Raw genomic sequence first — 27876 nt, 5'->3', positions numbered from 1 at the left:
AAACCAAATTCGCAAACGCACTTCAGACGAGCCAAGTGAAATTCCATCTGAAGAAGAGACGATGGACCTCCTATATGAGGCATTTGATCTGGAACCTCCTCAAACCAGTACGGAAATACGTCGTTCCACTAGAAAAAGGAAGCTGATGGACCCCTTGGAAGTCAACCCTAAGAGAAAAAATTATATTTCAGGGAAATAAATCTTCGGAGGGGGGTGTTCTGGGGTAACTGACACCCCTATTCCTGTCTTCACATGGACTCTCCCATCGCTGTGAAAGGCAGCCATTTTGGACTCTCTAATCAGAGATTCCATGCCAGCCTAATCGTTGACATGACTTCGACTCTCCTGTTTGATATTGTGAACCCCTAAAATAAGGCCACAACAATAAGCTAAGAAAGAATCTTTTTAAATTTTTAAAATCCAATTAAAATCAAGGAAGTTATGACTATTTTTATGCCCTGTGTATTTGGATATTTTCCCCTCTTTAAGACCATATACGCTTTGTCACATTTTTTGCACTACTTTTTCAGTAAAAATGCTATATCTTTGTTAAAACACAAGATTAAGCGATGAAATTTGCCATATAAGTGTATTTTATGCAAGGAATCAAAATATGCTACTGAAAATCTCCAGAAATGAATGGTTTCCAAATAATCTGCAGTAAATGCACATAAATATGCTGCGATTGCTTAAAAATGCCATATATTCATTAAAAGAAAAGAAGTTAGAGAACTCAAAGTTTAGTTGTAATGCATTTTATGTGCCAAAAACTGAAATCGAAATCTAGGATTAGTTAAAAATGAATATATTGCAATATTTCTTTGGTATTATTGTAGATTAATACCTTCTGTTACCCCTCCCCATCTGACCACCTCTCTAAAATATATGATTCTACCTTTATAGACATTTGCATGTGAACAACTTGAAAAACTTTAATAAAAGATAAACAAAATTATATTAGAATTTAATGTAAAATGATTTCCCATTTTGAATCATTCGAGCGTTTTAGGGCAGTTACTCCCCCCCTTTTCCTATGATAGATAAATCCTGAGTGTTTTTTGTTTGTTTTCTAAAAGGCGATTATGCGTAGTTTTCAGAGGGTCTTTGTGCAATTATGAGAAGGTGGGGAGGTTGCCACTCTGACTTTGGGTTAATGATAGGGCTAAGGAAAATTATGTGTGAACATCCTGAAGACTTGATAGAAACAAAACAAAAACAATTTTAGAATTTAGAGTGGGGGTTGGTTTCCCATAAATGTAAAATAATTCACCATTTCAAGACAATCCTAGCGTTTTAGGACAGTTGACCAATTTATTTTTTTATGGGAGATTAATCATGTGCACTTTCTTTAAACGTTTTTTATGCTTTTTTTTACGCTTATATGAATTCACAGAGGATGTTTGTTTAGTGGGGAGCTCTGCCGCTTGTACTTAGCGTTATTGCTAAGGCTAAAGGTTTTAGGAGGAGGCTTGTCACTCATACCTAGGATTAGACATAGAATTAAGCGATCTTTTTTTTTTGATTTTTTATTTTAAGAGGGTGTTTGATACCCATAGTGAAACTTTACAAGAATTATGACAAACAGACAAAAATAAATGTTATTTAAAAAAGTGATGTCCCTCTAACAGAAAACATGATGCTTGGAAAAATATCAAGTATTTAAATTCTATTTAAATATAAAAAAAGAAACAAGTTTTTGCTAAAGCTGACAAATTGTTAAAAATTTTGATTTTTAATAACATTTCATGTCTTTTCCTACCGTTTTTACTTTTTAACTGAGCACCTCCTACAAATATTTAAATATTGATTATTGTTTTTATTTTATTTTTAATAATCGAGTAGATTAGTTTCCATTCGATAATAATTCATTGAAAACATTAAGGGACGAAAATTAGAAGTGTGTGTACCGTTCGTACACGCGAACCAAAACAATGATATTTCACATTTTCACTTGTTAAAATATTTTAAAATTTACTACTACCCAATTTGTAAAAATATTTGTATGGTTGATAACAAAATAACTCTAACATGTAAGAATTTTTATTTATAACCAGATTTTCACTTTAAAAAAAAATTGATTTGAAATAAAAATAAACAACAAAAACAAAAGGTCTGTTTACGCCATGTTATCGCTGCTGCTGCTACTATCACTACTACTACTCTTGATTCAAATTCATAACGATTTTTTCGGATATTATGTTTTTAAATTGCTACTTACTACTAGAGAAAACACTGTTCAATCATCTTTTTAACGAATAAACATAGTAAAAAGATTGTTTTATTTAATAGTGAGTGTCCGAAGAAAATTTTTTTCAAAATTTTCAATACTCATCATTTTGAAATCCGCTTTTATCACAACAAAAAAACGAGTGGTCAAAAGATTCCTACCTTAACAACTTACTATTGGGGACTTGTTAAAAAAATTGTCCAGTAACTGAGTCCATTTGAAAAAAATCACGAAAGAAGCAAGTCACAGAATTTCAACCATATCGATGATAACACCTACAATTTTAGCTTTGAGTCTATTTCTTTCAAAAGCGGTCCAATCTAATTCTGACTTTTGTGGAATCCTTACCACTGTTGAACAATTCAATGAATCAATGAAAACAAGATTCTCATCCTATCTAAATGATAAAAATTTGTGTGTCTACTTTCCTGGATCCAAGATTCACGTTTAAATTTTAAAAGAATTACATGGAAAACATTAAGGATTGGATTCTACATCTACTTTCTACTGATGATAATAAAGCAGAATCAGCAGGATACACTTCTTCAAGCTTTGTTGAAAGTCAAGAAGATCAAAGTAAAAGTAAAACTGTATCTCTTTCGAACCTATTTGATGAATTAGTTTTGAATAAGCCTACAGTAACAAACTTAGAGCAGGTAGAAGCTAAGTTAAAACTGGAAACTGCAACTACAACAGTAATACAAGAATCACAATCTAAACTCAAAAGGAGTAAATCTCTTATGGTTAAGTGCACAAAAGAATTTGATCATTATGTAGCTTTACAACTACTCACAAGATGATTCATTTCTGTGGTGGAAGTAGACACAGGAGACCTTACCACTGCTGAGTAAACTGGCTTCAAAATATTTAAGCATCTTTAAAATTGTCAACTTTCAGCATTAAATTTCAATGTGAAGGAATAAAATACCGAATATGAACCAATATATATTCTAAAAGTTCTATCTTTTAGCTTTCTAAATATTAAAATAGATATCATCTCTGACCCCTAGAGTTGTCTTTTCTTGACCTCCAAAGTTACGCCCTTTTGGGTCTTCCCGTGGAAGCTGTCTCTGCATATAAATGGGCAAAACATCCCACAAGATGAACTGCCATGCCTTTCTATGGTTGATTTTTGGAGTCAAAAAACCCTGCTAGGTGCAATTTTCTAGGCCAGAAAGTAAATATTTTTCAAAATATTTACAATTTTGTAACGATGGGTAGTCCCGTTACGACGCATCATGACAGTCCTTTTTCGTCCTATTGGCCTTATTTTGGCTGGGCTCAAAACAGTGTTCCCATCGCTTGCTGGGTCTGAAATTTGGCGGTTCATAACTTATGTATATCTTACAGGTGTCAAAAAAATAAAAAATTCTGAGGGGGTGGATGATTTGGCCCATATGTAAGCTTATTATATAAAATTCAATTTCGATTTATAAATTTCAACTCTATTTAATAAATTTTTTGTGTTTATAGTAATTTTCTTTAATCAATTTTTTTTTTTTACATTAACATCTAAAAAGGTGCAGTTTCTTTGCGAAAAACCTATGGAAAATCACTTCTTAAAACTAAGCTAAATAAAAGTGAAAGTAAATCAAATCTTTACCTGAATCAACATCTGGAACTGTACCATCATTGCACGCAGTTTCAGGTAATCTCTTGACATGTTTATGCATTACGGCATATGATTGATTAATTTTTTGCCTCACCTGCTAAGAGAAGAAATCCAAAAAGTCATTGTTGAATCAAGAAGAAAAAATACTATAAACATGTTACATTATTATTCATAGAACAATGATTATATGTCTGTCTACTGGTTTTTGAAGATCGTCTAGTTTGTATAAAATAACGTTAGTTGTATAGTCAAACATATATATAATCGTCGTTTGCATTTTTCAAATGCATACAAAATTATATATACTATGTTATATACAGTCCTTGCTATAGTTTTTAAAATCACAACAGGAGTTTGTTATATCAACAATACTATTATAACTACATTTCAACTTGATGACAGGGACTAGTTGAATGCAGTTGGCATGGGTTTCGGTCAGCGGTGGGGTGTAGCGCAGGGCATCTCCGATATGTCATTCACTTGCTCACCAGCTGGCTTCTCTTTGTTTTTTGTCTGCTTTGATTTACATTTCTTAAATTGGAATGTTTCATTGTCCCATTGTTTGTGTTTTAGGTCATTTTCTAGGACATCCCAACTGGAATGTCAATTTTTTTTTTGTTTTGCGTTTTATGCAATTCAAAACTCCAAGAATGTAGGTCAACTTTTTTGTTTATGATTGACTCTCTCCAGATTCCAATAATAATCAGCCATCATGATTGCGTCCCAGCGACCCTGATACATGGTCTCCATCTCTTTCAGATCCTGATGGAATATCTTCCACTGCTCGTCACTCATTGAACCAATATTCTCAGTAAACAAGTCTATAGGTAGTGCATCTTGACGCTCATATAGTAGGCCAGGTTTCTGTATAGTTTCTAGCCTTGGCAACAGCCAAGAAATTTCTTCACTACCAAAACAAATGCCTTCCATGCTTCTAATTCCACTTCTTTCATTGAGTTTTTGAACTCTAGATCTGATGAGCTGTCAGATCTGAGGACCATAAAGATGCTAGTTTTTAATTTTTCCATAATCAATCCTGAAAAGGTATGGCACATGTAAATGAAGCAGTCATCATCCTTATCCTTAGTGAACTGCTTAAGCTGAGCTTTATGTGCAGCGGTGAAAAGAGTGTTCTGTTTCTGTCCACCAGAGAGTTGTTGATGACGTTCCTTTCTTTGCAAGGCACTAATTCCTCCCATACAGACCAGTCCTTTGTTGTGTATGCTGAGCATCAATTTTGGAAAATTTTGAGGTTTTATGGCTTCAAATTGATCCCTTTTCAATATAATCATCCAGAACTATCAGACCTGAATACTTTTTGTCATTAAAAATAATTATTTCAAATCAAAACATGGCATTTTACCTCCAACTTCTAAAATACTCCACACATGAGTATATGTGAACAAAAATGTAAAAAAAAGTGACATGTGGCCATAGCTCATAAACTTGACCTGTTTAAACAAAACTGTGATGTTTTGAATTCAGTGCATCAGATTCGTCCTAAATGAGCTGAAAAAAAGCAGATAACAAATGTGTTGTTGACCAATGTAATTTATAAGGAGGGCAAAAGAATTGTGATCATTTTATCATCTCTCTCTCTATATATATAATAGTAAATGGTAGTTTGCTTGAAGTATTGCTGGTAAGGGAATATATGGAAGTTTTAAAAGCCAAAAGCAATGCGGAAAGGACCAGAATCACAAGAGTAAAGAAAAGAAAAACAAACAAACAAATAGACGGGTATGTTTGAGTAGAGAAATGTCTAGCTGTTTATTCATCTATCATTCCTCACCTCGTTGTAAAATTATTTTGCAACCAAGTTGTTATGTTGTTATGTCCAGTGTATATAAAGTCCGTTGGTGGTATGGAACTTTGATTAATTTCGGGAGAAAAACACCTCCCCTTTTCAAAAAGAAAACAAAAGTATATTCAATATATTGAATATACTTTTGTTTTCTTTTTCATGGATGGTGGACTATGAGACAGATTAGTGATCTTAAAGATCAAGGGAGCATGTAATTAAAAGGCATTAAAAAATCATTATACACCTGTTTCTTGTGTGGTCCCATACAGACAAAAAGAAAAGAAAAGAAAAAAAATGGCTGCCTTTCTGGTTTTATGCTAATCTAACTGATTGCTTTATGCAAATGAGATGCTGCTGATAAAAGCCTAACTTTTATAGAGACTTGTGCGATTTAGGATTTGGTGACAGAAGGAGTGAGTCTTGTGAGCAGAGAGTTCTGTTTTTACAGTTGGAAGAAATTAGACAGCAGAGTGGTGGAAACGCTTTTTTTCTTTTTTTTTTTAAATTTTTTTTTTTTATTTTGGACATCAAAGCCAGGAGGAATTTACAACTTCTATAGATGTCTGCAATAGTTTCTTCTTCCTGATTTTTGTATTGTTGTGGTGTGGGTGTGGGGGGGGGGCTTGCAAATCTCAATGATGAAATGGGTTATGTCAAAAATTCATTTCTTTGTAGAAAATAGAATTGGTCACTTGGTGAGAGATCAGATAAAAGAGCCACCTGAAGAATCATGATATAGCTGCTTCCTGTCTCTCTAAGTTCTTGAAAAATAAAAACCCACAATGACAAATGAATCAAAGTTATGAAAATGCAGTGTGGTAGATATGGTACTTCAACAGAGACTCAAAAGCAAAACACTGAAAATGCTGAGAGGATGAGCATGCATAATCAATGGCTTAAGTCAACGAGAGTAAACTACTGAGAACATGTATCATAGTGGTGCACATGGATGTAACTTCAGCTATGAATTTATCATTCTTAACAAACCGAAACATTTAAGCCACATAACTTGTCACATGAATTTATCATTCTTACCAAACCGAAACATTTAAGCCACATAACTTGTCACATGAATTTATCATTCTTACCAAACCGAAACATTTAAGCCACATAACTTGTCACATGAATGTACACGGAGCATGTTCTGCTACATCAGAGTTCTGAATGTCAAGGGCATTGGAAAAAAAAAACATTGTGATTAATACAATCTGGTATTCATTGCACATCCAAAATTGCATAGTTTTAATGAGAGATGGGAATGCCATCCTTGATCCTAAGATTGACTAGATCGGGGTGAGAAAGGGAGCGGGTTGGAGGGCGTGAGACCAGCATCGCTGACCTGATAGCTAGATACAATTTCATATCCCTCATCCTATACAATTTCATATCCCTCATATACATGTTGACAAATAGCATGCATTCCTACTCATATAATCCCACAGATACCTCTGAGTTTTATTTAGTGGTGGACTCCTCCAAAGGAAACCAGATGTTTACTGGTTATTGGAAATACCGCTCTGATACTCTAGGCATGCAAAACATGCACAACCCTAAGTCTATGCGGCAACCCTTATCTTCAGCTGGCTGTTTGTCATCAGGTGCTGCGGTTGGGTTCATCCATCGTAGATGCTCTGATGAATGGCTTGTATGCTGCTCTTCTCAGCTGCAATTTGGCATTGGTGCTATAATAAACTGTGTTTCAAATCAATAATTCAAAAATAACTCTGAGACCATTTCTTATGAACGAAAATATTTGAAAGATTTTCATGGTAAACTGCATACAAGGAAAGCTAAATTCTTTGGGTTCTCATGGCTTTCTGATGCAGGTTGTTATAACTAAGTTCAATTAGACAATCTCCCAGCTAGGAACATGAGCTTTTCAACTTAGCTTTTCTGGGTATATCTGGCCCTTAGGCAAGAGCCTAGGGTGATAGTTCTCTTCAACGCTAGTCAGCCAAAATCCCCTATTTCTAAAAACACAATGGTTCTTATCAAATATAATTTCCAATCACCCTTCTCTTAAGGTCATTCTGTTTTCCTCTTTAGAGATTACTCTTTCCTTTTTCTATCCCATTATCTTATATTTTTTTTTCTTTTTTTTGTGAATCTCTTCTTTCTCTATCTCTCTTTAATTCTCTCTTTCCTTTTTCTTCTCTCTCCCTGTTTCTCCTTTCCAACCAAATATATGCTTAAGTCAATTATTTATTTATTTATTTCCTTCTTTATACATTCTATTTTTTTTTTTTTCTCCGACTAGTAGATTATCGCTATCTTATGGCTGCCTGGGTGGTCAATCATTTTAACATAACATCTTGCATAGATTTCTCTATATGCTTGATGACAAAAGGTTTGGTTTTTCTGAATCCAGGTTCTTGCAACTGTCTGATTTAATTATTCTGAAATGCACCTCGCCCCCCCCCCAAAAAAAACAATCTTTTATCTTATTTCTCTTGTTTTAAAGAAATTCCATTATCAAGTTGCCAAAACAAACTGATATCGTTTCTATATTCAGCAACTGAAAGCTCGCTTAAATCTTCCTGATGGACTAAATTTTATGGACATCTGTTTTTCTTGACCAAGTGTCAGCATAACCCCTTTTACCATACCTCATCCTCTCTTATCCTCATCTATCGGAGCAGGGTCCCTGGCATTACCCGTGATCCCGTTACACCCAAACACTTCTTTTGATAGGATGTTAGAAGAGGTAACACAGACTTTATATTGTGTACTACTTTCTATTGGATAAACCAAAACTTAGAAAATAAGCCTCAACAAGCGAGATACAACTTTTTATCCAGTGGGGGGACAGTTACCAGAAGTAGGCAGTAAGTTAGGCTGAAAACTAAGATCAGAAGCTTCTTTGTAAAGACTGAGGTGAAAAAGCATTTACAAGAGAAACTACCCTGGATAGTGGCTAGGGGTATACTATAAGTATAGCTAAGCAAGACCTTGGGATTAGGGCCATTTTACTACACAAGGACGATAAAGTAGCTTATGCATTAATAACATCATTTCCAATAGTAAAAAATTACAGTCTAACAGAAAAAGAATCACTAAAAGATTCATAAACTATATTGTGGGAGAAGGTTTTGCAAACATATCACCTATCCATTAATATCAATATTTGAGTCTAAGAAAAACATATCAGCTCTTCCTGTTAATCACCTATTGAAGAAAATATGAAACACAGATGGATTGTCAAAGTTAATTTAAAAACTAACATTTTGTTATATTTCATACAGAACATCTTGGAATGGAAGCCTTTATGAGGAGTTATGTTTATTTGTCTGGTATGAATAAAGCAATCAAATATTCTGTGAAACTCTGTAAACATTGTGCACAGCAACAAAAACATCACCAGTAAAAACTAACCCATGGCTGAAAACTGAGATCATTATCAAGGCTACATATTAACTATACATACATATGCATAGGATTTATTACTTTATTCTGATGTAACCAAAAATTATCAAATGTAAGAACCCTACTTTTTTTTTTTTCTCACGTTCACTTACCACTTGAACGTAAGGGACTACTATTTGGGACGATGCCTAGGAAAGATTAAGATGTTAGTCGACATAACATTTAAACTTCTACATATCAGTACAGCCAAGGAAGCAGATAGCAGAAAGGGAATTCCAAAGTCTAGCTGTTTAAGGGAAGAAACTATTAGAATAGAAAACTTTCTGGCATTTAGGGACCTCCACAGTGAAGAGGTACGATTTTATTGCTAAGTGGGTTTGTTGGGGATATATATGTTAAGGGGGAACAAATGCAACGAGTTCATCAGAGCACATTCCATTAAAATATTTGTAAAACAGGCACAGAGATGCAAAATTGTGGCGATGGGACAGGAGTTGGAGCTTGGTTGACAAAGTGGGACCTATTAGATTGAAAACTCTTTTTTGGACTCTATCCAAGAGGGAGAGGCTAGTGATAGATGCACCAGCCTGGGTGTGGCAACAATACTTCATGCAAGGGTGAATGGTGGCCTTGTAGAAGTACACGATACATTCAAACGTATTCCTAATACATTTGTGTCTGATAATGGAATTCAATTTTTTTCTAAAAAATTTGGATATTTGTGCAAAGAATTTTCAATTTCTCAATGTACTTCAAACACAAATACGATTCACGAATGTCACCAGGTAGACTTATGTTTTGATCACTATTTGATAAACTCTGCTATAACAGGTTTGAAGTTCAGCAAAAGTTTTGTTAAAGATGATAAAAATGGAGATGTTAACTGAAAAGAAGGTCTTATTGAAAACCTTATCAGCAGATTAATGTATATCATCAAACATACAGAATGGATTATTAAAATAGAGGTATTCATTTGAACCAATGCGTTTATATTTGCCCTCTATCGCCCCCCCCCATAACAGTGGAGTAAGTAATTTTAAGAGCATATCTGAGAAAATTGACCACATCCTGTCTGCTCATCCTTCGCCTAACATTCACATCTGTGGAGACTTCAATGTTCACAATGTGGAATGGTTAGCCCACTCAAACAAGACAGATGATGAGGGGAAGTTCTGTTACGATTTCTCCATTGCTTATGATATAACTCAGATTGTTCACGAACCCACCCGTGCGCCTGACACTGATGGTCAATACGCAAGTCTCCTAGACCTTTTTCTCACAACTTGTCCTGAGCTATGTTTGTCTTCCGTTCTATCTCCACTGGAATCTTCAGACCACTCTGTTGTATCAGTTAAGATAAAAACACAATGTAATAAGTCCTCCAACATACTTCTTCATCGTACAGTATATCGATACTCTATGGCTGATTAAGATAGCTTTTGTACATTTATATCAGATCTACCTCTTCGATCCATGTTTAAAAAGAATGTGTCCTTCATAGTATAAGACCTGATTGAATGGTTAATTGTAGGTATACACGGATTCATACCCTCCAAAATATTCCAGCAAAAACCTAACAGCCAGCTGTGGTTCTCCCCAGAATGTACTGCTGCCATTATGCACAGAAATCACTATTTCCATTGCTTCCAACGTAATAGATGTACTGAGATTAAAGCCGCTTTCAGGACGGCCAGCGACCACTGTAAAAGAGTAATAAAGAACGCAAGAGAGTTGTATGCTCAGTCTGTCAAGTCCAAAGTCGCTGAGCAGCGGCTTGGTTCCCACCAATTTGGGCAAATGACAAACAGGGTTTTGAATAGAAGTGTGTGCTCTATCGCAACCATCATCAATGGACCTGAAGTAATCACATCAGTATCGGACAAAGCCAAACTCTTTGCCAAAAACTTTGCAGCTAATTCTACCCTATGCGATCAGGGCCGCCAACCCCCCATATTTCCTCCTGTGTCTGAAAACACACTATGTAACATACAAATACCTGTGCGTGATGTTGCCAAGCTAATCAAAAACCTCGATTCCAGTAAAGCAACTGGCCCTGATGGCATGCCTATTATAGTGCTCAAAAAGCTTCAACCAGAACTAGCCCCCATACTTACAAAGCTATTTAAGCTTTGTCTTAAGGAGAATTGCTTCCCAACACCTTGGAAAACCTCATCAGTATGCCCCGTATTTAAAAATTCAGGTGATCGCTCATCTCCCTCTCAGTACAGACCAATCTGTGCATCATGAGTAAGTTGCAAGAATCTGTGTTAAATAAAGTAGTCAACCACCTCAGCAAAAATAACCTCCTCAGTGACATGTGATATGGTTTCAGCTGATGTTTTAACAGTTATATCTCATAGGATTAGCGAATCTCTCAATGGAGGCTTCTTTTTTTAAGGCAAATGCTTGACATATCAAAGGCTTTTGATAGGGTGGCATAAAGAGTAGACACTCCACAAAATCTCCAGTTACGGTATAGCTGAAAATGTCTTTTCAATTATTAAATCATTTTTCTCTGATAGGTTCATAAGAGTAGTGGTTGATAGGCAGAAATTTGAAGATCATAGAATTAATGCTGGAGCCCTTCAGGAATCCATCCTGGGTCTAACTCTCTTTCTGATCTACATTAATGATCTCCCAAATCACATTCTAAGATCATTCGTAGATATTTATTCTGATGACACTACCATATATGGCAGCACATCAAAGGTTATAAATGACCAAGTTCTCTCTAACTCTCTCTCCTCTGATCTTGAGCACATGGTGCAATGGGGAAAAAGATGGCTGGTTACTTTTAATGCATCTAAGACCAAACTTCTATCTTTTCATCATCAACACTCTGATCCCCGTCTGGTATCAATTGAAATGAATGGCTCTCATCTTGAAGAGGCTCCATGTCTTGACAAACTTCTTACTCTTGATCTGAGATGGAAAATGTACATCAAATCCGTTGCCAGGGTTGCTTGGATAATGGTGGGATTGTTCTACCATTTCAGTAAATATCTCACTGCTGATGCAATTCTCTACATATATAAGAGCCAAGTGCATCCAACGATGGAGTACTGTTGCCACATCTGGGCAGGAGCTGCTAGAAGCAGCTTATTCTGCCTTGACAGAGTTCAAAATAGACTTCATAGCCTAGTGGGGAATGGCCTTTCTTTTCCCAGAAAGCTTTTTCCCACAGAAGAGATGTTGCGAGCCTGTCTCTGCTTTATCATTATTTTCATGGCAAGTGCTCGTCTGAGCTCCAATCTATGGTCCTCCCTAGCCTGACTTTCATGAAAAACACTTGTGTACCTGAAACCACTATCAATAATTTCCCCCACTCTTTATCTGTGCTTAAACCTAAATGTAGATTCCATGAACAAAGCTTCTTTCTTAGAACTGCAAGCCTGTGGAATTGTTTTGTTTTCCTGCTTTCCAACAATATGGTTATCTTCAAGTCAAATGTGAACAAATTGTTGATGAGCCATCTCCTTAAGTAATCCAATTTACCAAATTTTCACTACTAACGATGACTGACATGTTCCCCTTGACTACTGTACACTCATTAACCCTTATCCTCGAGTGGCCTCCGAGCCTTGAAGTGGTGACTCCTTTGTAAAAAAAAGGGAGAGCTGTTAAGTTAACTCATATGTTGTTTAAAGCACCAAAACCTCAAATAGCAGTGAAAACACTCTAGCCAGCATCAAAGACAGCCATGTTGCACGGATTTGAAAAGAAAAAGATAACTTTCATCAGACATAAAATTTCAAAAGGAAAAGGAGGATGTTGCAAAGTGATAGAATCTTTCATGGTCAGAATGAACTAAATCTGAAAACAACTATAAATAGTGTATACATTATTCTGAAAAAAAAAAAAAAAGATATATGGTTAATTTCCAAACTTGGGTTTGAGTGTATTTATTCGTATTAGATCATCAGGATTCTGTCCTTAAGGACCATGGTCACAGATGATCCCTCTGGAGGAGTTTTTTTCCTTCTACAAAAGTGCAGGACATATTCTACACACCAACTGACAAAACCGTAATTTTATGGATTTTAAAATGTACGTTATTTGTAAAATGTGAATGTTTTTTGATTGAAAAACTATAGCAATCTTAATTTTAGTTGACACCATCTTGAAAATTAAAAATACAAAGATTCTGGGAAGTGAATAAGAAAAGGAAAACAAAAGAAAGGAAAGAGGAAAACAAAAATGTACGGACCAAATTAACTTTTCCACGACTTAATTTTGGTTCATGGCTGCTGATTCTTGTGTTCAGTTTGGAATGAGGATCTCCAAAACGACGTTTCAAATCTTGGATTTTTTCAAGAAAATCAAACTGCTTAGAAGTCTGAAATACAAGAAACAAAAATTAATGCAGGCAGAAAATAACAAGAATTAGATTTTTTTTATTGAAGCCATTTATTTAATTTATACAAAAAGATTAAAAGAGTCGAGTTAAAATTCCTGACAAAGAGATAACTAAAACATTGTAAGTATAACAACTGAAATGAGGACCCTATTTTTGATTGAAAAATGTACAAATTTCAATTTTAGTAATGATAACTAGTGAGAACCACAGTTGTACTCTATCTTTATTGCCATATTTAAAAGTATGATGATGAACACTTTTGTATAAAAAATATTGTGTATTTGTTTGGTTGGTTATGATGAAAAATTCTAGCCAATTAGTGTTGTGGATGAAGAGTGAACAGGACTTAATGGAAATTGACTTTTTTTAATTTATTAATTTCAATTCGAGCCAGTTAATATAACATTTTTTGGACACTCACAACTGCAATGCTCATTCCAAGATTTCACCTGTGCACTCAATGTAACTATGTCCTCCCCCTCCTATGGGAAATATCATGTATTGTTTATTATTATTGCAAGTGTTCATGGAAGGACAGAGGATGTTTGAGAGGATGGTTTGATGTAGTGTATGTTCTTTTTGTTCTATCCTTCTGAGACCATCCACCTAGATATTATCCATTCATTGGGGGTAGAGGGGCATGTGTTCTGTCTGTATGAAGGCATCCTTCTGAATATTACCTCCTCCTTTTAGAGACACTAAAATATATAGTTTCATAAAGCCATGAATTATTATTTGGAGGAAGTATCTTCCTAGTATTTTTACCCTTTCTTTTGGTGAAGTGGGCAGTGAAGTACTATATATGTTCTGTCCTAATTCCTAATGAGGACAGAATATATAATACATTGTGCTACATTGTCCCCCACCCCAACCAAAACAGGTCATTTCCAAGAGAAACTGTCCCCTCTCCAGGAGTTGGTAATCTTGAGGAGCATAATCCCATGAAGACATAACATATACTACACGACTCCCTTTCTAAAAGGAAGAATTATGTTCAGGAAAATGGCCTCATGAAGACAGAACACGTTATATAACCACTCCACAAAAAGAGGGATAATGTCCTAGAGCAGGGATCGGCAACTCATTTGACCCCGCGGGCCAAATCATATTATGACGATGGGTTGCAGGCTGGATGAAGGCCATTAAGGAAAATTAAATATGTAAACCTTTGTAAACCTAAATATTAAAACCATAATGAAAATAAACATTGAATAATCAGAAAAAAAAATCTAAAATTAAAAAACACCATAACAAAAATTAGTTTTTCTCAAACATCAAAATACTTCAAAGTGAAAAGAATCAACTGAAATGAAATCGATTAAATTATGTGTATGCTTGAAACTATTAAGAATTGAATCACAAACGAATCACATATACCCATACATATGAATACAAATAGTTGCAAACCTATACACTTATATACATACACATGTAGCATCATCCGCACATTTATGAGGCATGCATGTCTGTTTAACCATCTGTAGATTTCTGCTACATAAACTGTCAGTCTCTTTCCTGCCTCTTTTGCTTTATTGTTCCTTTCACTAATGTTAGCAAAGTATTATTTTACAATAAACATATGCAGCATGATTTGGTAAAATAAGTTTCTTGAAAGATAACTGACAAATAATCTCATATTTTTTGTTCACTAAGATGTGCAGCCATTCTAGGGAAAATGACATAAATTTCATTTGGAGGGCGATGATATAGTTAAATTGAGAAGTGTTGACAGATCTGCATATTCATATTTAATCACAAGTATACATAAAACACATAAAAATAATTTATATTAACAGATGAATATAATAGTCAAAACATATTTATGCAATTGAAAATGTTGTTAGAAACATTTATTTATATAGCAGCAACAACAAAAGAATTAATGAAAAATTTGGTGATTTTCATTGAGAATGTCTCATTTGGTTTCAAATTTGTCAATGCTGGGAGTAAGCATATCAAGATGGCCATCAGTCAATCTGGTTCTCAAATTTTACTTAGTTTGCTTCAATTTTAAAGTTGTTATAGGTGCCATCTTTTTGGTGTGGGCCACAAATTTGAAAGACTTTCCACTTGGAAAAAGATATTTTGCATAAATATCAATTAATGAAATATCTTTGAAATTAAATTTTGATCTTAATAAATGGATTCTTATCAATTACATTTGAAAACATTCTGATTCTGTCTTTACTTCCACATCAAATGGTGTAGCAAATAAGTTAAAATTATTTTGATGTGGATGAAAGTCAGCAAAACACGATACAAATTTGTTTCCCAAATCCTGGATTACATTCATAAATAGCTCTGAATCCTGTGATTTCCTTGCTTGAAATGATGAGAAATAAGCATAATTTTTATTTCTAAGTGTATGTTCTCACAACAAAATTTTTTTCCAAGGCAACAATATAATTATACACCTCATTTATAATCTGAGTTTTACCTTGAAGTAGTATATTTAAATGATTCACTATATTCGCAAATGCATGCTAAAAGATATAAGATATATAGTTATTTAGTGATACCACAGCTTCTCCTCTCATAAATAAATAATAAGGAGCATAATGCTCCCTAGCAACAAGCCTTGAACATAATGGAACATACTGAATTTATTTCTTTTTGAATAAGTAAATACAAAGGATACTGATTACATACATTTGAATTTTATTTCAGTATTTAGGTTATTCTAATTTTATTCAGTTTATCTGCAGAGTAATTAATCCGTAAAAAGCATGACATGCTTAAACGAATGGTAATAAAATAAGATGGAGATGCAACATGCAAAATAAAAAAACAATTGGTGAAAAACTCTTGTTTGAGAAGGAGGGATATGATAAGATAAAAAACATGGCCCATTGACAGATTCCAACAACTTATAAAAAGTGACAGTGGGGTATCGCTGTTGGAGGAGTGAAATAGAAAGCCAACTGAAATAGCATTGCCCCCTTAAAGTCATCCTCACTTTATGTTTGTTACAGGTCAATCGGTCAATTCAGCTCTTAGTTTTTGTTTCATGTTTATTTTTTTTATTGTTTACACAGAAACAGAAGTGACTAGGTTTTGCAGTCATAGTATTCAAATTCAGTTGGATTAAAGGAAGATAACAGCAGGCCATCTCCTGAATTTGAAAGCTTTCTCTCTCATGTTAAAAATAGTCATTGGTAATCAGGCTCACAGTTTGGCTAAAATGCCTTTTTGCAGCCCGAGAGGCATAGGTTGCTGACCCTTGTCCTAGAGCATGTCCTTATGAGGTTATGTCCAGGAGGATGGCTTAATTAGGACAAAATGTATAATATATTGCCCTACACTGTTCCATTCACCAAAAGGAGGTGATTCCTGAGAGATACTGGCCTCTCCTCTGTTCCAGGAGGATATAATGTCCATGAGGATGGTCCCATAAAGACAGAATATGTACTACACTGACCCTTCCCCCAAAAGAAGAGGTAATATCCAGAATAATGATCTCACTCATGAGGACAGAACATGAATAGAATATTCCCTACCTCCCATCATCTAAGGAGGAGGTAACATCTAGGATGATAACATCATGAGAACATATACTCCTCATTCATTCCCTCCTAAAAAGAAGAGGTAATGTTCAGGCTGATGATTTTATAAGGACAGAACATATACTACACTTCACTAGAGAGATACAATAATTCTAACACTTTTATAATAATTTGATATTATTTTTGTAGAACAATTAGTCTTTGCAGAATATGCCTCAGTTCCCAATATCACTTCTTCACTGAAGATAAATCTTTTTCCTTAGATCATTCTTTTGAGGTTTGAAAGCACTCGGTAGTTGTTGGAGGTCAGGTCTTGAGAATATGGTGGGTGCAAAAGCAATTCCCAGTGCAATTAATCTAGTTTTGTCATTGTTATGATCAATTTAAAACATGGTGTATTCTTTTGGGAAAAGAGCACTTTTTTTTTTAATAAAAATTTGGGTGACCTGATTGTTCAGCATTATTTGTGTGTATGACCACATTTAAAGTCAGTACACTCCGTCTTAACTAATAGAGCAGAGTCCGATTTTAATATTGTTGTCATCAACCCATGTAAACTGTAAAAATTCTTGAATAAATATAGCAATGTTTTCGTCACTCACAAAAACTTTTGACAGAAGCGACGAATTTTCACGGTATCATTTCAACGCTCAACCCTTCGGACGACAAATATCAAAAAATTGGCCAAAAACATTAATTCCTTCACCCTAAACTGGGCAGTTTTGTACAAGGAGGGGTCGCTTTTTTTCACTGACATTTTAGTAAGTCATCATTACCGTTGAAATTAAGCAAAGTTAGCTTAATTTCAATGCTCTTGACTTCCTTTACTAGGCGTTCGTGCTAACTTATATGAATACTTTTGTAGTTTTAACAAAAAAGCTACAATAATATCAGAGCGTCTCCATTTACACCGAATATCTACAGAATGCCAACATCAATATATTACATATGAATGAGTCCCCTGTGGAATTTCAACAGGTCCCACTAGTTAATTATAAATATTAAAGTCACCATTAAAATAAGCTCAGATGTTACATTGGAAAAATCATGAAAATAAAACTATTAAGATGAGAACATCGGTCTGAATAGTCTAAATAACACAAAGTAGCAATCCTCATCTAAAAAATTAAGAAACTTAAGGCCACACATTACGAGCAAAACATTTTTAAAAAGAAAAAAAATTATCTTCTCAAATTTTGAAAACTTGCAAAAATCAGTTGCAACTCTTTTTGCAAAATATCTTTAGTAAAAATAATATTAAGCATCTGAATAGCTGTTTAGAGTGAAGCAAATAAACAAAAGAGGAAATTGAAAAGAAACGGAGAAAATCTATTTGCATTCGGCTAATAAAAAACTGTGAGAAAGCTGAAAAATGTTTGTCTTTTACTCGCCCTTTTACCCCTAACAAATAATGGAAAAATTATGACCAACACATTGGGGAAGAAGAAAAAGTACCAGCTAACACAAGAAGTATTCATATTTTCTTTTTTTTATGAATAAAATTTTTATATATATATATATATAAATTTTATTCATAAAAAAAAAGAACATAACTTGTCGTAATTATGGTTAGAAATATAACTTGTAGTGATAATGGTTAAAGTAATAATATTTATTTAAATGTTATTACTTTAGCATTACAAGTTGATTTTTTCTTTTTAGATAATTGTCATTTTATCAACTTGCATGAAAAGAGCTATGTAAAAGATGCTTAAAACCGCTTGAATTATGCAAATACCATTAGTAGTTCAAAAGTTATGAGAATTTTAAGTGCCAAAATTTAGGCTTTTTCCATTCTTTAGAAAAAGACCTCAACATTTCAAGAAATTCAGTAACTCCACCACCATTTATTTATTTTTCAAGCTATTCTCATGAAACTTGCCACTCTTATGTAAAATTGTGTGCTCTTTCTGATTATGTAGTCAAATTTGATGTATCTTTTTACCATAAGTCATGAATTATAAATTAAGATGTACAAATTTCAATTTTTTTTTTAAACTGGCGCATGGTATCATTCATGAACTAAACTAAGTATTATAGTGGTATTCAAATATAGCTTTATTGAGAATAGGCATTATCCTGCCTCATCACCAAACCAGAGCTTAATCTTGGGTATAGCCATTGAATGCCTAAAGAGCATTCATGACCGATATTTACTACTCCCCTCAAAGAAAAAAAATTGAGTAGATATGAATTAATTTCAGAAATAAATCGAAGAAAATTTTTCATATAGATTTTGGATTTCTGTAAAAGATTGAAATCCCCATAGTCGACCAGAACTTCTGCATTTTGGGACCAGCCCAATTTCCAATTTTGTAAATCCTCTCTATCTGGCCCAAAATATACTCCTATTTTCTGAGATGCAACTATAAGTCATATTCTATATGAATCCTTGATGTCGCTTTCACAGTACCAGGATACCAGGAATCCTGATAAGCAACAACTATATATTCACCAGTTGATGGTAATTTTTGTCATTTCTATTCTGTTGTTTTACTGAAAATTCAATTATGTAAACAAAGAAATAAAACGGTAATTTTTTACCTTGTTTCCACCTTAACATTTAAAATGATTACTTCTAGAGGTTTTAGGGTATGCTGAAAACGAATATTGCATTTAAATTTTCTGCAAATAAGTAGTTTTCTGGATATATAGCAATGTTATTTCTTATGTTATCGCTGGTGGCCATCTTGGTACGCGCAAGCGTGCAACCCTGAGAAACTATGCACAAACATGCATACCAAGATGATCACCAGCAATAACGTAAGAAATGACATTGCTTAACATCCGGAAACTTATTTGCAGAAAATTTAAATGCGATATTCGTTTTCAGCATACCTGAAAACCTTAAAAAAGAAAAAATGTTAAGGTGGAAACACGGTAAAAATTTGCAAAATGCATCACAATGAAATTCTTTATCGAATCGCCTAATTATTATTATTAGTAGTAGTAGTAGTATTTAGATATCCTCAGTTAAAAAGAAACGGGTTTGTCTTACAGATTCGAAAAAATAGGTTTCACAATATCTTTTTTATTTAATTGTTAGGTGAAAGTACAGAATAGTTAACAAAAAACACCCTTCCTTCCCCATGTTAAGAATGGGTTTTTAAATAATAACGTTATTATTTCAGCATGGTAGCATAAGTGCACAAGTACCTTTTATTTGTTATATATTGTTTTTTTTACCACTAAAAAACACAATTCTCCCTTAAGTACTAGTTAAATGCATGTACTTAGTACATTTTGTTGTTTTCTTAATGCTTTCATGTGTACTTAAAGCGTTAAAACCAACTAATAGTATTGTTTGGAAATCAAATTTGAAAAACTTCAAAATAATTTTTTTAAATTGACAAACTCAAAATAAAAAATGACTAGTCTAGTAAGACGAAAGCAGAAAAACAGTTTTCTATTTTTAAGAGAATACTTTAGTCAGCTCAATGCATTAGTGCTTAGCAAGCCGTTTTTCTGTAAGCGTATTTGAATTTCTATAAAAGATAACATTTTAAAGAAATTTCCGCACAATTAATAATTATCAAATATTTACATATTATACATGAAAATAATTCTGAAACTATTATCTATATGAAAATGGATGATATATACAGATATCATTTTTGAAAATATTCATACTATATACAGATATCAATTTTGAAATATTCTTTGTCAACTTTGCTCGGTCGTAACTTTGCTTCCTGTGGTCGTAAAAATAAAAATCAAAGTCCAGTAGAGATAGACTTCTATGCTTATATAGCCTGTAAAATTTCAGCCATACCCAATCAAATTTAAACCCGCATGTATGTATCCAAATGTAACGTATGAAATGTAAACATTGAAAAAACAGTTTCTCTTTTTGTTGTCATTTTTTACCATTTTTTTCATTTTTAACTTGGAGCATAAAAACATTGAACGCATAAAAGAAAAATAAATTAACATCGGAATACTTATTCTATTCTCTTTCATCAATGTAATTCTTTTAAAAATTGACCAACAAATAAAAAAGATATAACTTGTTGAAGACATTAGGTATGTAATATTGCCGATGTCCACAAAAATACAGCATACGCTTGTAATGCTAATTACTTTAATCAATTGCATAAGTAATAAGTTATTTTGTAAAGGTATTTGAAAAAAAAAAAATTATTTAGACACTAAAATCATACACGTCAATCTATATTCTCTAATATCCCAAAAATGATGCATGCAGGTCTGGAATGGTTAAAAAAAAAAAAAAATGCAATCATTGTTGCAACCATCTAGACCATGTGTACTGAAAAATCATTTTGACAAGAAGAGGCGTACATATCAATGAAATGCAAGAAACAACATAGCAAGATCAATTGTCAATTGATAAAGTAATTGTCAGATGTGCAAACAGGTCATTTAAATCTATACTCCTATACATTCGTTTTTCTTTTGTGTGTATTGATATTCATACTAAAAACCCTCTTTTCTACTTATTTGAAAGAAAATACAATATTCTTATATGTAGATCTTTTGCTAGTGAATGCAATTCAATTTTGGGTCTAATCGTTTGAAATTTATACATAATGGGTATTCAGACATGCGGCAAGAATTTTAATCAGTTTTGGGGTAAAAAATTTGGCTTCAAAGTTGAAAGAGTTGGCCTTTGCAGATTCTACCAAATTCATCCACCAATTTTTGGTCTAAAGACTTTAAATTTCAGATGTACGTAACTTGGATATGGGTAAAACTTTGTATTTTGATTTGAGACAAAAATAATATATGTTAAGGGGTCAAAATGTGGTCTCTACAAAATTACTCACACAAATTTTGGTTTAAACATTTGAAATCTTACATAAAGTCTATTCACAGATAGGGCAAGTTATAAACAGTACATAGGGCCCGAGCAAAGCCGGGCTGAACTGCTAGTAAAAAATGTGAACATTAATGATCACCTGCATGAGAAGAAACAACATGAATCTAACTAATTGTCAAAAGATAAGGAAAATTTTGGATGTATAAATAGTCACTTTGGCAAGAAGTACATGCAAGTGCAATCAGGTCACACACAGAGATGAAAAGCAAATAAGTGGATTGCCTATTGATTAAAACAATTATCATGAATTAAAATGCCCTGGAAGCATGGCTACAATGAAATGCCATTTCATGGAAATGTTTGAGGTGGTCACAAATGTTTATATAATAACAACAACCTGAAATTGATATCGGGAGTTAGTTGATGATTTAGGCTCTGAGAAGAATTAACCATTAAATTCTTGTGCATGCATCTTTCTCTTTACAACTTACCATCTGGCATTGTGACTGACAATAAGGATAGATTATCATATTTTCATATATCGATGTGTCATCATTCTTTTTAAGCACTGTAGACAAAAGACAATGACAGTAACAGTGTTTACTGGTAAATAAATGTGTTTATTCATGTGTGAATTACGAGAGCATCAGGCAACAACAGGAGCTCTAGTAGCACATCAGCATCAGAACGTGCATATATATGTATACATATGTATAATGTAAATGTTTTGGCCAAGTAATCCAACTCAAATAGCAAGCTCAATGGCAGTTTCAATGACACTAGTATCGGGTTGACAAGGAAGTTCTTGTGGTTTTTAACTTTTAAATTCAGATGAACAAATCTCGGCTCAAACAAAAATTTTTTAATTGAAATAAGCACCATCAGAGTCAACATGCTTTTGTCAATGCAAAACAAGTGTATTTATACCAGTAACGTAAAAATCTTTTGTTCTGGTGGCGATGAAGTCACTAAAGGTGTTTTTTTATATCGCTTTGGTTTTTTAAGTATTTCTCATGCAGAAAGTTTTCGAGATGCTTGAAAAAGTGGTAGTTGGTAGGTGAGAGGTCTGGAGAGTATGGCGAGTGAGGCAAAGTTTCATAGCCCAATTCGTTCAACTTCTGCAGGGTCAGTTTAGCAATATGCAGTTGGCATTGTTATGGAGAAGTGAGCCTTTTCTGTTGACTAATGCTGAGTGCTATTGTCGAAGTTTCTGATGCATTTCATCTATTTATTGATAGTACTTCACCACCATAATGGTTTCGCCTGCATTTAAAAAACTGTAATGGATGAGACTGACCAGTGGAAGCGTGTCCCCATCTCGAAAAAAAATAAAGTATTATTGTTGTTGCTGCTGCTGCCCACAGGTGAGGAAAAAAAAGAAAACACCATCCACTTAGCTGTTGAAGTTGTGGTAATGTTGACTGTTTACTTACCAGCCTCCAGGAGTAAAAATAGTCTGTCTCAAAGTTTTATTAAGTAGAAATTTATTTAAGAATGAAAACATGGAATCCTATACTAAGGAAATGAAACAAAATTTCTTCCATGCATTTATCATTTATTGCATTAATTACTGCAATACTTGGTTGCAATTATGTCACTTATCATCGTAAGGAAAAAAAAAATAAAAAAATCAATAAATATAAAAATAAACCCCAAAACAAACAAAAAGAAAACACCCCGAAAAATAAATGAAGGTTTTTCATTTCATTTCGTTATTGTAAAAAGAAATAAAAAGGAAAAAAAAAACAAATAAAACTGTGTGAATCCGATAATAGAAAAAGCTGAGTAAAATGGAGAAAAAAAAACACAAAAAGTTATATGTATTTATTGCAAAAAAAGAGCATGGAAAATATTTAAAAAAAAAAAAAAAAAAAAAAAAACAGAAGAGACAAAAACAGCAAAATAAAGAAGAAGCGAACACAAAAAATCACATAAATAACCCTGTGTAAATGTTAAAAATTTCCCACAAAAAAACGGACCCGATGAGTGGCGCGAACATTCAGCCCGTAGGTTACGATGCAATCCATTGGTCAATGAAGACATCATCGAAATAACGTCATGTTTTATTCTATTTTACCCAATTCAAAGACCGATAGATACACATGCGTGGTTGACAAAAGCAACGATTTTTTATGACCCTCGCTGAAGTCGTTTTCAATAACAAAAATAAGCAATGGTATAAATAATGAACCGCCCCTCCCCAAACAAGAAAGAAACAAAAATTCTTTTAGTAAGAGATTCGGCGAAAGTTTATGTAATGGCTCCCCTCGGTAAATTCCACAATTTACATTTTTTTTTTATGTTTAACGCTAAGCTCATTGACTACAAAATTAACTTTCAGAAAAAAAAAATATATACATAAAAAAAAAGGAATTTTTTAATGACTTTTAGCGTCGGAGATCAGTTTTCAATTATAACGTTCTGAGAGGGGGAAGGGCTTAATTTCATAAATGTACACCAGAGATTTGTTTATATTTTCATCTCATAAGTTATGACAATCGATCCAATGATATTTTTTATTAATTCAAACAATTAAAGAAAAACAGCTTGAATGGTATAAAACAAAGAAACAATATTTTCATTAGATGCGCTAACTTATCTATGTGGAAGTTAAGATTTGTGTGCCTAGCACTGACGCAAGTCTCTTAGACCTTTTTCTCACAACTTACCCTGAACTATGTTCAGCTTCCATTCTGTCTCCCACTCTCTCTGTTGTATCAGTTAAGATAAAAATGAAATCTAATAAGTCCTCAGACATACCTCTTCATTGTACAGTATATCGATACTCTATGGCTGACTGGGATAGCTTTCGTACATTTACATCAGATCTACCTCTGTATTTCATGTTTGAAAAGAATGTGTCTTCTATAGTATCAGACCTGTAGGTATAGACCGTTTCATGCCCTTCAAAAAGTTCCAGCAAAACCCTAACAGCCAGCTCTTGTTCCCTCCAAATTGTGCTGCTGCCATTGCGCACAGAAATCACTATTTCCATTGCTTCCAACGTTATAGATGTATGAGACTAAAGCCACTTTCAGGACTGCCAGCAACCACTATAAAAAAGTAATAAAGAACACAAGAGAGCTGTATACTCAGTACGTGAAGTCCAAAGCAGCTTAGCAGCAACTTGGTTCCCACCAGTTTTAGCAAATAGCAAACAGAATCCTGAACAGAGGCGTGTGCTCCATCCCAACTATCATCAATAGAGCTGAGGTAATTTCGTCAGCATCAGACAATACTAAGCTTTTTGTCAAGAACTTTGTAGATAATTCTACCCTTTGCGACCAAGGCAGCCAACCCCAGATATTTCCTCTTTTATCAGAAAACATGCTATGTGATATACAAATATCTGTACATGATGTAGCCAAGCTAATCAAAAACCTGGATTCCAGTAAAGTGCTCAAAAATACTCAACCACAACTAGCGCCCATACTAACAAAGTTGTTTAAGTGTTGTCGACACCCTGGAAAAACTTATCAGCATACTCTGTATTTAAGAATTAAGGTGATCAGTCACCTCCCTCTCAGTACAAGCCAATAAGTCTCCTGTGCATCATGAGTAAGTTGCTGGAATAGGCACTGTCTGTCTGTTTCAAAACTTCGAGGCCCATGATTAGTTATCTGTTTGCACTGTTGTGAAACTTTAAGGGCCGCAAGGTAACATTGTTATCATTTGTGAGCAAAGTTTATTTATGTATAAAACAGCCTATCTACGTCAAGTCCATGAAAAAGTTGATTAATACTTTCACCCTTAGAGAAAAAAGATCTTACAGTGCTCTCATTGCGTGTAAATCATGTTAAAAATCAGTGTTTTTTTCCAACAAAGGGAGGGGGCACTTATCTCATGGCAAGTTTTTTTGTTTTTTTTACCAACACTCTTCCATTAGTAAATGAATGAAAAATGTCTTGTCAACCTTTATATTTTTTAAAAATAAAATAAGCAAAGTCAAATTATTTAAACAATAAAAGGTTTAATGAAGGATATTTCAGGAAATATTTCTAAAACTAAAGTGAAACTGATCACATGGTATCCAGTTTGCAAAAAAGCTTTTTTGAAATATCCAAAGACAAAAAACTTTAGAACTACATATTATGCTGACTGACAGTTCCGCTTAAGGTCTTTCGAAAACTACAAAAGAAAACAATCATTTTGTTATCTGTTAAATAAATGCGTTAAGTGAATTTAATTTTTTTCTTTTAGAAATTTACATTTCATTAAAATATTCTGCGAATGAAGCAATCAAACATTTCTTTTGAAACTTCTTTGCACAACAAAAACAAAAAAAAATGTGAAAAATTTATTAAAAAAAGGAAAAAAGTTTAACTTTTTTAAAAATCCTTTGAACCCTTACTTTGTAAACTAACTTGTCACTCAGAGCCGTTCAACCAAAGGGCTGTAGGGGCTTGGTCGACATTCACCGATGCCTGGTATCACAGTCGTGATGTCAGCATAGGTAAATGTTTCCCAACCCCTAACAAAAAATAAAAATAAGGTTGTCAGAAACAGCATTAAGGTGAAGGCGATTTCAAAAGTTCAATAAATGACTTTTATTTAACAATAGAAATAAACAATTACCAAAAATTTACTTTTTTATGTCGAAATAAAGAGGTAAATTAAGGCATTAAATAGGAATAAACATTAAAGGACGATAAGTATATAATTATATAATAAAAATAGATATAGAAATAAACCAATTTATTTAGATTTAAAAAATAACATTATTATTGTTAAAAATATTTTTTAAAAAGTCAAATATGAGGGGCATGCAATAAGTAATGCCCCTGACCCACTTTCAGTTGTCTGATCTAGCTAAAATTTTGCATGTGCAATGATTTATATCTCTACGGATTATGTGGTAAATTACAGCACTGAACTAATTGTGGTTTCTGTTTTACAGGTGTTTGAACTGAGTTAGGTGTGAAACAGAGCCTGTTGAATGTCGAGCAGTGATTCAGTTTTTGTATTTGAAAGGACGCACACCACAGGAGACTTTTGATGAAATGAAAGAAACTTATGCTGATAATGCCCCATCATATGACCTTGTAAAACGCTGGCATCGTGAATTCAAACATGGCCGGAAGTCTGTGGAAACAGCTCCCGGACCTGGTCGCCCCCTCTTCTGCCATTGATAAGGTATCTGTCCGTCAAGTTGAGGCTGCCATTTTGGAAGATCAGCGCATTATTTTCGTCAAATAGACCAAGATGTCAAGATTAGTACAGGGTCTGTGGAAACTATCATTCATGACCATTTGCATATGCATAAGTGTCTGCCAGATGGATTCCCAGGTTGCTCACACCATTCCAGAAGCGAGAATGTGTCGAATGCTCAAGGATGAATTTGGAGATGTGCCAAGAAGAGGAGTCAAAGTTTTTCAAAAGACTGATTACACAGGATGAAACCTGGGTCCATCACTATGATCCAGACACCAAATCCCAGTCAATGCAGTGGAAGCACTTGGACTCACCACCTCCAAAGGCAAGGGTGCAGCCCTCCGCTAGCAAGGTCATGCTCACAGTCTTCTGGGACCAGGATGGAGTAGTGATGGCAGATTTCCTGGCAAAGGGTACCACAATTACAGGAGCCTGTTATGCTTCACTTTTGAGGAAATTAAGGTAAGCTATCAAAATCAAGAGGCGGGGCAAGATCAGCAAAGGTACGCTCCTCCTGCAGGACAACGCTCCAGTCCACAACTCGCACGTCATCAGATCAGAAGCACAGGCGTGTGGGTATGAAATCTTTCCCCATCCTCCCTACTCTCCTGACCTTACACCCTCTGACTTTCACCTCTTCCCAGTCATGAAGTTGTTTTTGAAAGGAAAGCGTTTTCCAGGTGATGCAGCTTTGATTTCTGAAGTCACATCGTGGTTGGAGGACCAACCTGGGGTGTTCTACAAAAACGGTCTCCAGAGCTACATCAAACAATGGGAGAAATGCTATGGTGGTTCCTATGTAGAGAAAGACTAATAACTATGCCAAGTTTCGTTGCTTTACTGTTATGGGAAGTGGGTCAGGGGCATTACTTATTGCCCGCCCCTCATAGATAGGAATAATTTGAGACGATTGAATATAAAAAGCTAAAAATTTAATCAAAGATTAAGTTATGTTTAAATTTCATTTAGAAATAAGAATATTCTAGAAAGTGGAATAAAAATCAGTTAGCGATTGAAGCTGCAAAAAAAAAAAAATAATAAAGTTATCGAAGATAAAGAGAAAATAAAATAAAAAAAATGAA

At 34.0% G+C, this 27876-nt stretch overlaps 1 protein-coding gene across 15 annotated transcripts in view; it reads right to left on the bottom strand.

Annotated features, from left to right (window-relative positions):
- LOC145293152 (uncharacterized) overlaps positions 1-27876 on the bottom strand; it is a 589140-nt gene that overhangs the window by 414044 nt on the left and 147220 nt on the right. For 8 of the 15 annotated variants that reach the window (XM_080139585.1, XM_080139589.1, XM_080139584.1 and 5 more), the window contains 2 exons: positions 13214-13342; positions 3831-3936 (listed from right to left, as the gene is read on the bottom strand). In XM_080139585.1, coding sequence (XP_079995711.1) covers positions 3831-3936; positions 13214-13342 — 235 coding nt within the window. The remainder of the gene's footprint in view (positions 1-3830; positions 3937-13213; positions 13343-27876) is intronic. The other 7 variants (XM_080139591.1, XM_080139597.1, XM_080139592.1 and 4 more) reach the window with 1 other exon arrangement.

The sequence above is a fragment of the Euprymna scolopes genome, chromosome 14 (assembly GCF_053919585.1).
Source record: "Euprymna scolopes isolate OS-2025 chromosome 14, ASM5391958v1, whole genome shotgun sequence".
Lineage (NCBI taxonomy): Eukaryota > Metazoa > Mollusca > Cephalopoda > Sepiida > Sepiolidae > Euprymna > Euprymna scolopes.
The sequence above is the reverse complement of the archived record's forward strand: the minus strand, read 5'-3'. Positions and strand labels throughout refer to the sequence as shown.